Source organism: Babylonia areolata, chromosome 14 (assembly GCF_041734735.1).
Source record: "Babylonia areolata isolate BAREFJ2019XMU chromosome 14, ASM4173473v1, whole genome shotgun sequence".
NCBI lineage: Eukaryota > Metazoa > Mollusca > Gastropoda > Neogastropoda > Buccinidae > Babylonia > Babylonia areolata.
This window is the reverse complement of record NC_134889.1, coordinates 2,886,913-2,902,422: the sequence shown is the minus strand read 5'-3', so window position 1 is coordinate 2,902,422 and position 15,510 is coordinate 2,886,913. Positions and strand designations below refer to the sequence as shown.

The window sequence follows — 15,510 nt, the reverse complement described above, 5'->3', positions numbered from 1 at the left end:
GTGTGTATGGGGGAAAGGTTAAAACAACAGGAGAGGACTGGGCCCAGCCTTACTGTGCTGAGCGCTGGACAGAGTGGATCATTAATTCACTTCCCTGAGGGTTGTAAAAGGCTGTGGAACCTTTGACCCTTTAAAAAAAAAAAAAAAAAATCATTTTTTAACACTTTATAAGCAAACATTCCCTAGCTTTTTGTTTGTTGCCACAGGTGGAACAGAATACAGGTCAGCTGAAATAGGAAAGTGTGTGACGTAAGAGTTTTCATTCAGGCATCACGCAGGGTGTCTGTGAATGAAGAGCAGTGTGACGAGTCCTGGGAGTGTGTGTCTAGCGTATGTGTGTTTGGTGTGCGAGTTTCACACACACACTCATACGTTTATTTGCCTGTGTGTGTGTTTAGTGTGTGTGATGGCGTGGAGTTTTTACACACACACACACACACACACACACACACACACACACAATCTATTTGCCTCTGTGTGTGTGTATGCATGTGTGTGTGTGTGTGTGAGCATGCATTTGTGTGTGTTAGAGTGGAGTTTTGATACACACACACACACACACACACACACACACTTTTGCTCCTCTGTGTGTGTGTGTGTGTGTTTGTGTATGCATTTTGTGTGTGTTTGAGTGGAGATTTCACATACACTCACACACATCTTTATTCCCCTCTGTGTGTGTGTTGTGTGTGAGCATGCATTTGTGTGTGTTAGAGTGGAGTTTTGATACATGCACACACACACACACACACACACACACACACACACACACACACACACACACACACACACACACACATGCACTTTTGCTTCTGTGTGTTTATGTGTGTGTGTGTATGCATTTTGTGTGTGTTGGAGTGGAGATTTCACATACACTCAAACACACCTTTCATTCCCCTGTGTGTGTGTGTGTGTGTGTGTGTGCAGGACTGGTGGAAGGTGGAGGTGAACGACCGACAGGGCTTTGTGCCGGCGGCCTACGTGAAGAAGCTGGACCCCAGTCTGTCTGCCAGCAGGAACAACCTGATGGATGAGTTCACCATCTCCGTTCGTCAGAACCAGATTGAGACACAGTCAGTGCTGTCCTCTGTGTGTGTGTGTGTGTGTGTGAATTGGAGGGTTGGGTGGGGTTGGGGGGGGGGGGGGGGGAATTTCACCATCTGTGTCCATCATAGACTGCATCCAGGTACTTCTCACTACCATCATCATTATAATGACAGACTACTTTTTATTAGCATCATCGTTATTGTAATAGACTGTATCCAGTTACTTATTACTATCATCATAATAGACTGTACCCAGGTTCTTGTATTTTCATTTTCATTATCATCATCATCATCATCATCATCATCATATCAAACTGTATCCAAGTAGATTTGTAACGAACTGTGTGTGCACAGGTACGCCAACCTTCTGGACCTGGCGAACCAGCGGAGGGAGAATGTGAAGGAGTCGTGCAAGGCCTACCAGCTGGTGAGAGAGGCAGCAGAGCTGGCTGCCTGGATCACAGAGAAAGAGAACATGATGCTGGGCGAGGAGGTGGGCGACGACCTCGAACAGGTGGAGGAGATGCAGAAGAAGTTTGACGACTTCCAGAAGGTGGGTGGACAGGTGTTGATGGATGAGCAGGTGTTGAGTGTTATGACAGAAGTTTGACGACTTCCAGAGAATGAGTGGACAGGTATTGACGGATGAAGAGTTGTTGCTGGATGAACAGGTGTTGAATGTTATGACAGACAGAAGTTTGACGACTTCCAGAGAATGAGTGGACAGGTATTGACGGATGAAGAGTTGTTGCTGGATGAACAGGTGTTGAATGTTATGACAGACAGAAGTTTGACGACTTCCAGAGAATGAGTGGACAGGTGTTAACGGATGAAAAGGTGTTGCTGGATGAACAGGTGTTGGATGTTACCACAGACACAAGTTTGACGACTTCCAGAGAGTAAGCAGACAGGTATTGATGGATGAAGAGTTGTTGCTGGATGAACAGGTGTTGAATGTTATGACAGACAGAAGTTTGACGACTTCCAGAGAGTAAGCAGACAGGTATTGATGGATGAAGAGTTGTTGCTGGATGAACAGGTGTTGGATATTACCACAGACACCAGTTTGACGACTTCCAGAGAGTAAGTGGACAGGTTTTGATGGATGAACAGGTGTTGATGGACGAACAGGAGTTGAATGTTAAGACAGTATTATATCTGTGTGTGTGTGTGTGTGTGTGTGTACAGGACCTGAAAGCCAACGAAGTACGGCTACAGGAGCTGAACAGCATCGCTGACCGCCTGACAGCCATGGGGCACACTGAGGCTGCTGAGAAGATCCGTGAACAGATCACTGTATGTACATCCCTTGTGTCTCCATGTATATCTGTGTGTGATGTGTGGTGTAGTGTGGTGTGTGTGAGTGTGTTGTGGTGTGTGTGTGTGTGAGTGTTTGGTGTGTGTGTGTGTGATGTGGTTTGGTGTGGTGTGTGTGTGTGATGTGGTTTGGTGTGGTGTTTGTGTGTGTGTGATGTGGTGTGGTGTGTGTGCGTGTGCGTGCGTGCGTGTGTGTGTGTGTGTGTGTGTGTGTGTGTGTGTATGAGTGAGTGCTTGTGTGTGACGTGTGTGTGTGTGTGAGTGCTTGTGTGTGATGTGTGTGTGTGTGAATTTGTAAATTGCAATTGACTGGATAATTTACAGGTAATTTAAGTGAGCAGATGACCAGGGAAGTGATGGTGTGTGTTTCAGCAACTGAATCAGCGGTGGGTGACACTGCAGGAAGTGTCTGCGGAGCGAGCACAGACTCTGGGAAGTGCTTTTGAAGTGCAGAGATACCACAGGTATGGACAGCTCGGACATCTTTATTACATGTGTCAATACCTATGAAATCCTACTTTTTGGGGGGGAAAACTGCTTTTAGAAAAAAAAATTATCAGGCATGGATGTATTGTGAAATGTTTAAAAATGTCATGAAGGAATTGCAGTCACTCACAGTATAGAAAAAAAGAAGAAAAAAGGTGACTTTTCTGCATTCAGACATAAAGATAAATAAAGAATAGATGATATTGTATGATAACCAGTGAGAAATGGGTATTGGATAAACTGCTCAACGGATACAATGAAGGAATAAAGAAAGAGAAATCAGTGAAAAAAGAAGTAAAGTTACAAAGGGTTAAATAAATGACTGACGAGAAAAGAATAAAATTAACAAGCACACAAATGAATAGCTAATACGCAATTATATGATGATAATGGTGTACAGTTATTCTCTCGTAGAGCTCAGGGTGCTTTACATGAAAGAAGAAATTACATAATCATTCATGAACAATATACAAATAAACAAAGTATTACAAGCAGAAGGATGATAAATAAGTAAATATCCAAATTAACACAAATGAATAAATAAATAATAAGTGAACAGACACATGAATAAATGAACGCAAAATAGCATGATAGTGATCATCCGATATTTAACTCTTTCACCACCATAGATGACTTTAAGTTGTCTCGCCAGTGCATTGCCATAGGCAGCTTTTGTCAACATCAGGGTTTCATGTTGATAAGGCCATTTTCACATTCTAACAAAGCTCAACAGCTGCAACTGGTTTCCCGCCAATGGAAGTGACTAACCTTTGCCCCCTGACCCAGTTTGAAGTGAACAAGTGCACTGTGTTGTTTTGACATGAACTGAAGTCTGTGACTGAGAGCATCGTTCATGAAATATTTGGTGCCGGGGAGTGTATTTCACACAGAAACTTTGCGCTGAAAGTATCAGAAAAAAAAAGAAGAAAACTTGTTGTGGTGTCATCACCTACATGCCCCATGTTGCGTTGCCGTCACAGAGAGGTGGACGAGACGAAGGACTGGATCAGTGAGAAGGACGCAGCGCTGAACAACGACAACTACGGCCATGACCTGGCCAGTGTGCAAGCCCTTCAGAGGAAACATGAGGGTGTGGAGCGTGACCTGGCCGCACTGGGACAGAAGGTGAAGGAAGGAAGGAAGGAATGAATGAACGAATGAGTGAGTCCCAAACATGCCTTTCTTTTCTACCCCCTCCCCTCCCTTCACCGCCAGGGTTATATCTGTGGGAGTAATCCTGTAAGGTATGGATTTCCATGTTGGCAATGAAAAAGATGTTTTGGATCACACATACTATACTGTGATCCAGTGGTGCAGACTCCGTCAGGGGTCTAATCCTTGTCCTGTGCAAACTGCTAGTGTGCCCAAAGTGGTGTAATCAGAGGAAGCTGAGGCTAGTTTCTTTTAAAAATTATCTGTTTTTTAAATTCCATAATAATAACATGGTTTTTGGACCTCTGCTGAAACCTTTACAGTGTGACAGATAACAGTGACTCCACCCGCTGATATAGCCATACCTGTCGCAGAAAAATAAAGAAAATGAAGCATCATTCCAGTTGTATGTCCACAGATTGCATGTTTCAGGAAAAGTGCGAACAAACAACAGGAAGAAGGAAAAACCACACTGAGTAGGAGCAGCTTTTTTCACAGACTGCGGACAGGGAATTGTATCTTGAATGGTGTGAACATGAGTCTTAGTCCATAGCCATTCGGATGAGACGATCAACTGAGGTCCTGTTTGCAGCACACATAAAAGAACCCACGGCAGCAAAAGGTTTGACCATGGCAAAATTTCACAGAAAAATGCAGTTTGATAGGAAAATAAATACACTTGCAGGCTGAAACATGGAACAAAAGGGGTGGGGGGTGGGGGGGGGGGGGTGCACTGTAGCAAATTGCTCTTCTAGGGAGAGCATCCCAAATTACAAAGACATTTGTGGAGACCAAAAAAAAAAAAAGAAAAGTAATACAAAGTGATACAATACAATAACTCCATAACTGGCCATGGAGCAGGGAAAGTTGAGAGAAAAGATGGCTGGCCGTTACAGGCTGCTGAATGGCGAAAAGTACAGGTGTGCGGGTTCAGGAAACAGTTCTGTGTGTGTCAATGCAACGTCTGACCTTTGGCCTGTGCAGGTGCGTGACCTGGACGGCAATGCCCAGCGTCTGATGCAGACCCACCCTGACCAGGCGGAGGGCATCTACGAACACCAGACAGAGGTCAACGAGATGTGGAACACCCTCACTGTGAAGGTACTGCCCTCTACAACCATTGCTCTTTGGGAGATCGAGATTGATTGATCGAGATTGACATGATTTATTCACAAAGGGCACAGCCCCTCAGAAGGGGGATATACAGTAAAATGCTCATGTCATACATTCAGTCTTCTTCGTTATGTGACATATACACTTCTGATTTTGAGTGCTCTATACAGATAAAGAGCGAATTTCTAATTCTCTTTGAGAGATAATGAAGTGTTATTGTACTGCCCTCTGTAATCAATTATCTTTCAGAGATAATGAAGTGTTATTGTACTGCCCTCTGTAATCATTTATCTTTGAGAGATAATGAAGTGTTCTTGTACTGCCCTCTGTAATCATTTATCTTTCAGAGATAATGAAGTGTTCTTGTACTGCCCTCTGTAATCATTTATCTTTGAGAGATAATGAAGTGTTCTTGTACTGCCCTCTGTAATCATTTATCTTTCAGAGATAATGAAGTGTTCTTGTACTTCATTGTTGTTGAAATAGCAATGAAACTGAAAATGCCCAATTAGGAAGAAGTGTTCTTGTACTGCCCTCTGTAATCATTTCTCCTTAGAGATAATTAAGTATTTTACTTCAGCCCTCTATAATGATTTTTCTTTGAGAGATAATAAAGTGTTCTTGTACTGCCCTCTATAATCATTTCTCTTTGAAAGATGATAAAGTATTCTTGTACTGCCCTTTGTAACCTTTTCTCTTTGAAAGATAAGATTCTTGTACAGCCCTCTGTAAGCATTTCTCTTTGAAAGATAATAAAGTATTCTTGTACTGCCCTTTGTAACCTTTTCTCTTTGAAAGATAAGATTCTTGTACAGCCCTCTGTAACCATTTCTCTTTGAAAGATAATATTCTTGTACAGCTCTCCATAACCAATTCTCTTTGGGAGTTAATGAAGTGTTCTTGTACTTCTCTCTGTAACCATTTCTCTTTCAAAGATACTGAAGTGTTTGTTTACTGCCCTCAGTAACCATTGTCATTATTACTCATTATCGTGTCTTCACTACCTGTGGTTTTTGACTCACTTGTGTAAACAAAGTGAGTCTATGTTTTAACCCAGTGTTTGGTTGTGTGTGTGTGTCCGTGTGTCTGTGTGTCCGTGGTAAACTTTAACATTGACATTTTTTCTGCAAATACTTTGTCAGTTGACACCAAATTTGGTATAAAAATAGGAAAAATTCAGTTCTTTCCAGTCATCTTGATTAAAACAATATTGTACCTCTGGGATGTGCACAAAAAAATAAAAAAAGAAGCCTAATTATATGGAAACTGCATTTACTGTTATATTTATATTTTTTTGTATTCTCTAAACTTGGCACTTTGACCTCTTATTCTGACACAACAACAAGAGCAGTCATTATTATCATTTTTTTTGTTCAAACAGGAACTTCTTTTGCTAAGCATGGAATTTTTATTTATTTTGCAAACGTTTTGGTGCAGATAGTAAAAAAGGGAAATTACTCTGTAATTAATGCTAGGGGACTTAATTTATCACAAGTGAGTCTTGAAGGCCTTGCCTCTCTTGTTTTTTTTTCTTTTCAGGCGGACGCTCGCAAGGGCAAACTGCTGGACTCGTACGACCTTCAGCGGTTCCTGTCGGACTACCGTGACCTGACGTCGTGGATCAACAGCATGATGGCGCTGGTGTCCTCTGATGAACTGGCCAAGGATGTGACTGGTGCTGAGGCCCTGCTGGAGAGACACCAGGTCAGCATTGGGGGGAGTTGGGGGGGGGGGAGTGAGGGGAGGAGGGGTGGGGTGCGGTGGAGAGAGAGGGTGGTTTTGTGGAAGGGTGTCTAGCAAGTAGGTGGTCATGGGCTGGAGAGAGAGGGTGGTTTTGTGGAAGGGTGTCTAGCAAGTAGGTGGTCATGGGCTGGAGAGAGAGGGTGGTTTTGTGGAAGGGTATCTAGCAAGTAGGTGGTCATGGGCTGGAGAGAGGGGGCGGTTTTGGAGGGAGGGTGTGCAGCATGTAGGTCATCATTGGGGGAAGAGAGAGAAAGATGGGTATGGAGTGGGGGAGTGGGGGTAGCAGGGGTGGAGAGAGAGGGGTGGAGAGAGAGGGGGTGTGTAGGGTGATGTACAGAGAGAAGTGAGATTTTTGTATGTGGTTTTGGGGGGTGGAATAGTGTGGGTGCCCTAGAGAAAAAAAAAAGTGCGGTTTTGTGTGTGCTATGAGGATTAGAAGGGTGGAGAGAGAGAGAGAGAGAAAATGTGGTGGGGTGTGTAGCTATATACAGAGAGAAGTGAGTCTCTTTGGGGGTTTTTTTTGGAGGGAGTAGGGTGGGTGGGGATGAAATGGTGCGGAGTTGAAGTGAAACAAAATGGTCTGGCATGCTCATGGTCACAGAAAGAGAGAGAGAGAGAGAGAGGAGGGGGTGGTGAGGGGGGTGGGAGATAAAGTGAGGACCAGATATACCAGTGTATTTTAGAGAAGAAAATGTTGCTGTTAGTTGGATTTCTAACTTCTGAAAGGACCTTTACCCACCTTTCAGATGAGTGGAAATCTGCCAGAAAAAAAAAGTTAATTATTTTTCTTTTTATTTTATTATTAATTAAAAAAAAAGAAAAAAAAGTATGCATTACCTTTGTGAAACTTTTTCAGCTAGGCTCTGTGTCTTGGGAGGACTGAAGTGTCTTGATTTTTTGTGGTTCTGATTTGGTCCAGTTTCACTTCCTCCTGAATTCTCTGATAGATCTTTTCTTCAGCTGACTGAAGTCTGTTGGAAGCAGTTCTGTTAGCATGGCCAGTCTTGGAGTAGTTGTGCTTCAGACTGAATTTCTGAATAATACAGTGTTGAAGGATTCACTTCAGAAGTTTGCAAAAAGCACAGGAAATTGCAAGAGTGAGAAGCATTTGACAACTGTTGGGACGTTTTCATGTCATCATATCCCAGTTGAAGAACATTGCCTGCTTTGAACATCAGTTTTCGTCATACATGTTGAGAAATAAGATAGCCTGTACGCAATCCATTGACAGCTAAATATGATGTCTGTAAATAATTCCTTCCAGTTCCAGGAATTTAAAGGTTTCCTTGTCTTGATACAGTTCCATTATGATTGATGAACAGGTCTATTTATGTAGTTGATTTTATATAGGATTTCACTTGATTTGATTTGATCCCAAGTTCCATCACTTAACACCCAATTCCTCTTCTTTTTTTGGGGGGGGGTTGATTTTCTTTTTATATTTTGTCAATAAAAAAGCCCCATGTATGAAGCAGCATCTGTGTGGGTAGTGTGTGTGTGTCTGGACATGTCTGCAGTTCACTGCACAAGTTCAGCTTTGTCTTGTCTGCTAGACTGAAAGCATTCTGTGACATCTGACACATGCAAGGGCCTCTTTCAGATGTTCAGTTCAGAAATTGTCAGCCATTATGGAATTTCCCCCTTGGCAGACTACGAAGATGAAGAGGAAGAGGTGACCAATCAGAATGCAGCAGTTGGCATGTGTCGCACTGTCGGTCAGTTTGGACCGACAAGCGTGTGGTGACCAATCAGAGTGTAGTGATCCGCATGTGTCTGGTCGGTCGTGTTTGGACTGACATACCCTGTTGATGACCGTCCCACATGTATCGACTGGAATGCCTTTTGTGTGTCCCATCATTTTGACTGACAGCTTACGATAACCAATGGGAATGCAACAAGTAGCATGAGTGGTGTGCTGATCTCTTGACTGGCCGTGTGAGGTGACTGACCCGTGGCAGTGTGGTGGTTGGCATGGTGACGGCTGTCAGTCTCAGAGACTGACCCCGACAGGCGCATGGTCCCCTCCTGTTGTGAGAGGAATCCGTGCCAGTTCCCTCCCTTGTCTGCCACATGGCAGGTGCTGTGAAAATGAGGATTCACTGCAGACCAGGGGGAACTGTGTAGCCTGAAAGATGCATGGTGTAGTGGGCGTTTTCCAGGGAGTTCTGCTGCCGTGTTTGTAGAGTTGGTGACGTGAACTACCGAGGAAGCTGTATACTTGTGCCGTGTGTGAATGAGTACTTGTGTGGTTCTTCGGTTTCTGTGTAATGTTCTGTGTTTGTGCATTGCACTGTTCTTCTTTTTTTTGGTTCTTGTTTTCTTTTACTGTTGTCTTTTAGTTCAGTCTGTCCTAGCACATTTAGTCTCTTGTTCAGTGGTGGAATGGGGTAGGTACTTCCTTCTTCTTCAGTTTTTGTTGTCGTCGTTCATATAGCTCAGTTGTGTAATTCTGAGAACAACCGAAATTCCCACATTCTAGAACAATACTGTAGATGTAGACCAACTTTTCTTGTTTGTTCTTTCATCCCTCTCTTCCTGCTGTTTCACGTTTGTCATTGCTTCTGTTCAGAGAGGTTTCATCAGCCTGTCAACACTAGTCACAGTGTAGATACAACAATTGTAATTGTAGACACACAGCTTTGCAAACTTGATGCAAAAAAAAGAATGACAGACTTTTGAGCTTAGTTTGGTAGCCTGGTGTTGAGAGAAGTTGGGAGAGGGAGGGGGGGAGTGTGTGTGTGTGGGGGGGGGGGGGGGGAGAGATGAGATACACACATAAATGTGAGCTTGCTTGAATGTCCCACCCACTCCATCATGCTTATCTGTGTGGAAGACCAGACTAAAGCAGCGACAGAAAAGTAACAGTGGGTCACTGAATTCCTTGAGAGTAAGCAGCGGTTTCATGATGGCTATTTTGCCTGCTAGGACTAGGGGTTGGAAGGAATCTGAATCCAAATCACAATGTGTTGAGGAAGCCCTGTGTGAAGGGGTGGGAACAAAACAGGTTGGTTGGAGGTAGGAAGGTGAGGAGAGGAGCAAGGAGGATTGGTGATGTTGGTGTTGGTGTGTGAGGCTGTGAATGTCCGTCCATAGCTCCTAGTCTGTGTAGCCTCATGTAGCCAGACAACTTGCATGGAGATGGTGCAGCATACAGCATATATATAGCATGTCTGTGGTTATGGATTTTAACATTCTGGAATGGTTTGTAGTTAGCGTGTGTGACCCTCGCTACCAGACACACAGTATCTTCTGTTCCTGGTTTGTGGTTTTTTTTTTGGTTGTTTTTTTTTTTTTTTGGTTATTGTCCCATACCTTGCTTTCGTTTCGTCCTGACAACCTTGATTTAAAAAAAAGAAAGATATGAACTCCCAAATCTGATCAAAGAAGTCAAAGTATTTTCTTACATATTTTAAAACTTTTTTTTACTCTTCCTTTTTAAAAAAAAAATCTTTTTTTAATAGCTGTGAGATTTATTGTGTCAACATGCATTTGTGCATTCTGTTTTTGTTTATGTGTATCAAGCAGATTTAACATTGCATGAAAAAAAAATTACTCAGTGAACAGGAAAACGACATATAATCTTTTTCTTTGTTTTGTTGTGCCAAAGTATTCCAGTGATGGGAAATAACGCCTGTCACTTTTCCGAGATTGGTTTTTGTTTGCATGCAGACATACAGGATCATGAAGTAGCGAATTCATCAGACTGTGTGTGTGTTTTGGACAGCTGAGTGGTGCTGCTGCCAGACAAATATTTCAGTCCATGCACTGGCTCAGCATATCAAGAGTGGTGTTGCACTGCTGAACACCGCCGTGTTAGGTTTTGGAAGGCTGCACCTTGTGAGAGCAGCTTTGTTGTAGGAACACACATTTCAGTACGCACTGTGAGGAAGGTGCTGTGAGTATAATACTTCATGAATGGCTGCAGCTATAGATTCCTTGCAGATTTGTCATTTTTGAAATTTGTGGCAGCCCCAGTCGGTATTTACTTAACGATTGTACGTGGCGGATGAACTGTAACGAACTATAGACAAGTTATACAGGAAAAAAGAAATGAAAAAACAAACACAAAAAGGAAAATGGTTTAATTATCACAAGCCCAATTAGTGTTTACTTATGATTGTGAGTGACAGATTAACAGTAACGAGCAATGGACACATTCTAAAGAAAAGTATATACATATATAAAGAAACAAAACAAAGAAAATGCGTTTGATTACCTGAGCACTGTGCACCAGAGTGAATTAAAAGTTTTCAAATGTATTAATTCTTGTGAGTATAGCAAACACTGTGCAATGATATGTGTGTGTGTGTGTCTGTCTGTCTTGGAGTATCTTTCTGTGTCTCTGAATCTGTCTGTCAGACTGTCTCTGGGTTTGTTGTTGTTGGCTGGCTGTCTGTCTGAGTGACTGTAATACAGTTTGTAGGATACTGACGCTAGTTTCAGTGAAGCATTTTAGTCTTCTAGTTGATAATTTGTTTTCCGTGTGACGTTTCGGTCACAGCCTTGGTCTGTAATGTGCAGCCTATTCTTTTCCAGCTGCAGAGACATTTTCTTTTGTATTGGACAGATATTAGTATCTTGAGCAATTTCTGGGAACAGTTTTCACGTGACTCTGTTTGGTTTTGATTCTAGATATAAGAGGTTAACCCAGCTGGTGTATGTTAGAAACTGTTCACTGTGATTTTACTTGTAGAAAAGAAAGAGACCTTTTTTGTTTTAGCAGAGGGAACCTTTGTGCTGACTATGAGAAATTCCAGAATGTTGAAATGTGTACCATAGAGTTGGTTTGTCAAGGCCATTGACCAGAAATCATTACGCTGCCTGTAGTCGTGTCATGCTTCAGCTCTGGAGAGAGAGAGAGAGAGAGAGAAGTTTGCGAGTGGTTAACTAAGCTTGCACTTTTTCATATATATATAGTATATATAATATATATTTTTTCTTTTCTCTTTTTTTTTTTTTTTTTTTTCATTCATTTATTTTTGCTTGAAGAGCATAGAGTGCTTTTTTTCTGCTGGTTCATTCTGAGCACGTTGAGTTCATCAATGAGCACATGCTTTTATTCTGTATCTGAGCCTCAGCTTTCTTTCTGGATACAGATGCCATTTCCTTTCTTTCTTTTCTTTCTTTTATTTATTCTTTTTTTTTTTTGGTGGGGGGTGCTTTTTTTTGTGCTCATTATAAAGCGTAAGTTTTGTGTTGTTGATGATGATGTGCATGAGACTTAGGCAGGTGATGTGTGTGTGTGTTGTGTTTCTGAAGAGGTGAATGAGGAGTGTGTGTGCTTGTGGATGTCATCATGCTTTTAGGGGTTGGTGTCAGATGTGGAAAATACAGTTTTGTTAATATGGTTGTGTGTGTGTGTGCGTGCGCGCGCACGTGTTCGGGTATATGTGTGTGTGCACGCTTGTGTGTGTGTGAATGTGTGTGCACATGTTGGTGTATACATGTGGGTGCATGCATGTGTGTGTGTATGTGTACGTGTCTATGCACGCATGTCTGTATACATGTGTGTGCGCTTGCACGTGTGTGAATGCCTGCGCGTGTGTAACCCAACGCCTGCAGGAGCACCGCACGGAGATGGACGCGCGTGCAGGGACGTTCCAGGCCTTTGAGTCGCTGGGCCAGCAGCTGCTTCAGAACCAGCACTACGCCAGTGACGACGTTCAGGACAAGCTGGAACAGCTGGCACGTGCCCGCGAGGAGCTGGAACAGTCAGTGGGCCTACCCTGTTGTTTGGTTGTTTGTTTTGTGGTGTGGTGTGTGAGGGTCATGTTGTTCACAGTGTTGAAGTGTGGAACATTGTGTGGTGTGTGTGAAAGTTGTTCTTTCAAATATTGAAGTGTGGAATGTTTTGTGATGATGATGTGTGTGAGTCATGTTGTTCACTGTGTTGAAGTGTGGAACATTGTGTGGTGTGGTGTGTGAGGGTCATGTTGTTCACTGTGTTGAAGTGTGGAACATTGTGTGGTGTGGTGTGTGAAAGTTGTTCTTCACAATATTGAAGTGTGGAACGTTTTGTGATAATGTGTGTGTCATGTTCTTCACTGTGTTGAAGTGTGAAACATTGTGTGATGTGGTGTGTGAAAGAGTCTTGTTCTTCACAGTGCTGAAGTGTGGAATGTTTGTCAACATCCATCTAATGCCATGCGTAGAGAATGGACTGAATCTGTGATAGTTTGGGTTAATATTTTTATTTTGTTTTGCTGCCCCATTTTTTCTCTGCATCATTTTTAGTGGCAATACCTTCACACAGCTCATTGACATTGCAATTCTCAGGCATACACCACACATGGATTTCTGTCCTTGATACAACAAAGTATTGTATTATGCTGTGTCGTGTGCACTGTGTCAGGGTGACGCATAGTATTCTGTGTTGTGTGCTGTGTGTCAGAATGATACATAGTCTCCTGTGTTGTGTGACTGTGGCAGGGCCTGGATTGTGCGGCGCATGAAGCTGGACCAGTGCCTGGAGCTACAGCTGTTCTACAGGGACTGCGAACAGGCCGAGTCCTGGATGGCGTCCCGCGAGGCCTTCCTGGCCGGGGACTCTGTGGACGGCGACAACGTGGAGACTCTCATCAAGAAACACGAGGACTTTGACCGCGCCATCAGCTCTCAGGTACACACACACACAAACATACACACAGCCCTGAAAACAGGACAAGGTTCAAGGTTCCACAGCCTTCTATGGCTGTTGGGGCAGTGATTTCATGTCCACCTCGTCCAGATCTCGGCACAGGAAAGTGGGGCCCAGTCCTATTGCTTTGCCGTTTTAGCTTTCCCCAACCAAAGTTGGATAGTCATTCAGATCTGGGTGGAATGGTGAAAATGGGTGTGAAATACCAAGGACGCAACACCTTGCAGGAACAGGGTCTTCAGTCCTGATCACTTTTGAACGCTGAATTAGATTGGCATACATGGCCAGTGGTGATGTGTGATGACATGGGGTTATTGGGGTTTCATTTCTTTTACTTTTTTTTCTTTTTTCTTTTTTTAATAATATTATTTTTTTGTTTTTGTTGTTATTTTTGTTGGTATTATTATTATTATTATTTCTGATATCATATTTTAGTAGTAGTAGTAGTATTTATTAAATGCTCCCTTATTGTTTTCAAATGTGTAAAATGTTCTTAGATGTGTCATAGAAGTTCATGTGATCCCTTTGAATGTACATGTCTCTTGCGCTACATAAACAGGTTTTGCATGGTATCTTGAGAGAGAAGACTTGACATGTGTGTGTGATGCGTGTGTGTGTGTGTGTGTGTACATGTGCGTGTGTGCATGTGTGTGTTGCAGGAGGAGAAGATCAACGCTCTGCAGCAGTTTGCTGATCAGCTGATCACCTCCAATCACTATGACGCCCCCGCCATCACGGAGAAACGAGACCAGGTGTTGGACAGGTAGGCTGTCGACTCGCACTATTCCCTTTTTGTTTTGGGTGGCTGGTGTTTTTGTTTTGTTTTTTTACTCATGTATAAAGCAAGTCAGTCTATGTTATCAACCCAGACTTCTTCTTTTGTCTGTGTGTTTGTGTGAGGGTGGGGTGGGGGGTATGGATGTGTGTTTGTGTTTGTGTGTGTGTGTGTGTGTGTGTTGTTTTAAAGCATCGAGGTACGGGTGTGGTGTTTCCCTGACGGGTCAACGTTTTTCACCTGAACATCAACATACCTGTTTGTTGGCGTAGTGGTAACGCATCCACCCAGGCAGCGAGCGAATCTGAGCGCACTGGTTCAAATCCCACAGTCGCCAGTATTTTCTTCCCCTCCACTACACTTTTGAGTGCTGGTCTGGATGCTAGTCATTCGGATGAGATGATAAACTGAGTTTCCCTGAGTACAGCATGCACTTAGCACACGTAAAAGAACCCATGGCAACTAAAGGGTTGTCCCTGGAAAAATTCTGTAGAAAAACCCACTTCAATAGATGAACATGAAATTGGAGGCAGGAAAAAATACAGAAATAAAGAGGGTAGTACTCTCATTGTAGCAACACACTTTCCCCAGGGAGAGCAGCCCGCATTTCACACACAGAAATCTGTTCTGAGAAAAGAGTAATACAATGCAATGCAATGCAATGCGATACGATACGATACGATACAATACATTATAATATAGTACAATACAATACAAAACAATACAATACAGTAGAGTGCAGTACACTACAATACAGTACAGTAAAATATGTTACAACACAGTACAACACAACACTACAACACAGTACAACACAACACTACAACACAGTACAACACAACACTACAACACAGTACAACACAACACTACAACACAACACAACACAACACTACAACACAGTACAACACAACACTACAACACAGTACAACACAACACAACACTACAACACAACACAACACAACACAACACAACACTACAACACAACACAACACAACACTACAACACAGTACAACACAACACTACAACACAGTACAACACAACACCCAAAACAGGACAATGCAACACAACACAACACCACACAACACAACACAGTTCACACAACACAGTTCACACAACACAGTTCACACAACACAACACCCAAAACAGGACAATGCAACACAACACAACACAGTTCACACAACACAACACAACACAACACAGTTCACACAACACAACACAACACAACACAGTTCACACAACCCAAC

General features: G+C 42.8%; 1 protein-coding gene across 1 annotated transcript in view; it reads left to right on the top strand.

The window, feature by feature from the left end:
* LOC143289734 (spectrin alpha chain-like) overlaps positions 1-15,510 on the top strand; it is a 104,314-nt gene that overhangs the window by 50,576 nt on the left and 38,228 nt on the right. The window contains 11 exon segments of the mRNA XM_076598817.1: positions 928-1,073; positions 1,401-1,599; positions 2,235-2,342; positions 2,736-2,827; positions 3,830-3,974; positions 4,986-5,102; positions 6,654-6,818; positions 8,458-8,529; positions 12,420-12,568; positions 13,287-13,476; positions 14,154-14,257. Coding sequence (XP_076454932.1) covers positions 928-1,073; positions 1,401-1,599; positions 2,235-2,342; positions 2,736-2,827; positions 3,830-3,974; positions 4,986-5,102; positions 6,654-6,818; positions 8,458-8,529; positions 12,420-12,568; positions 13,287-13,476; positions 14,154-14,257 — 1,487 coding nt within the window.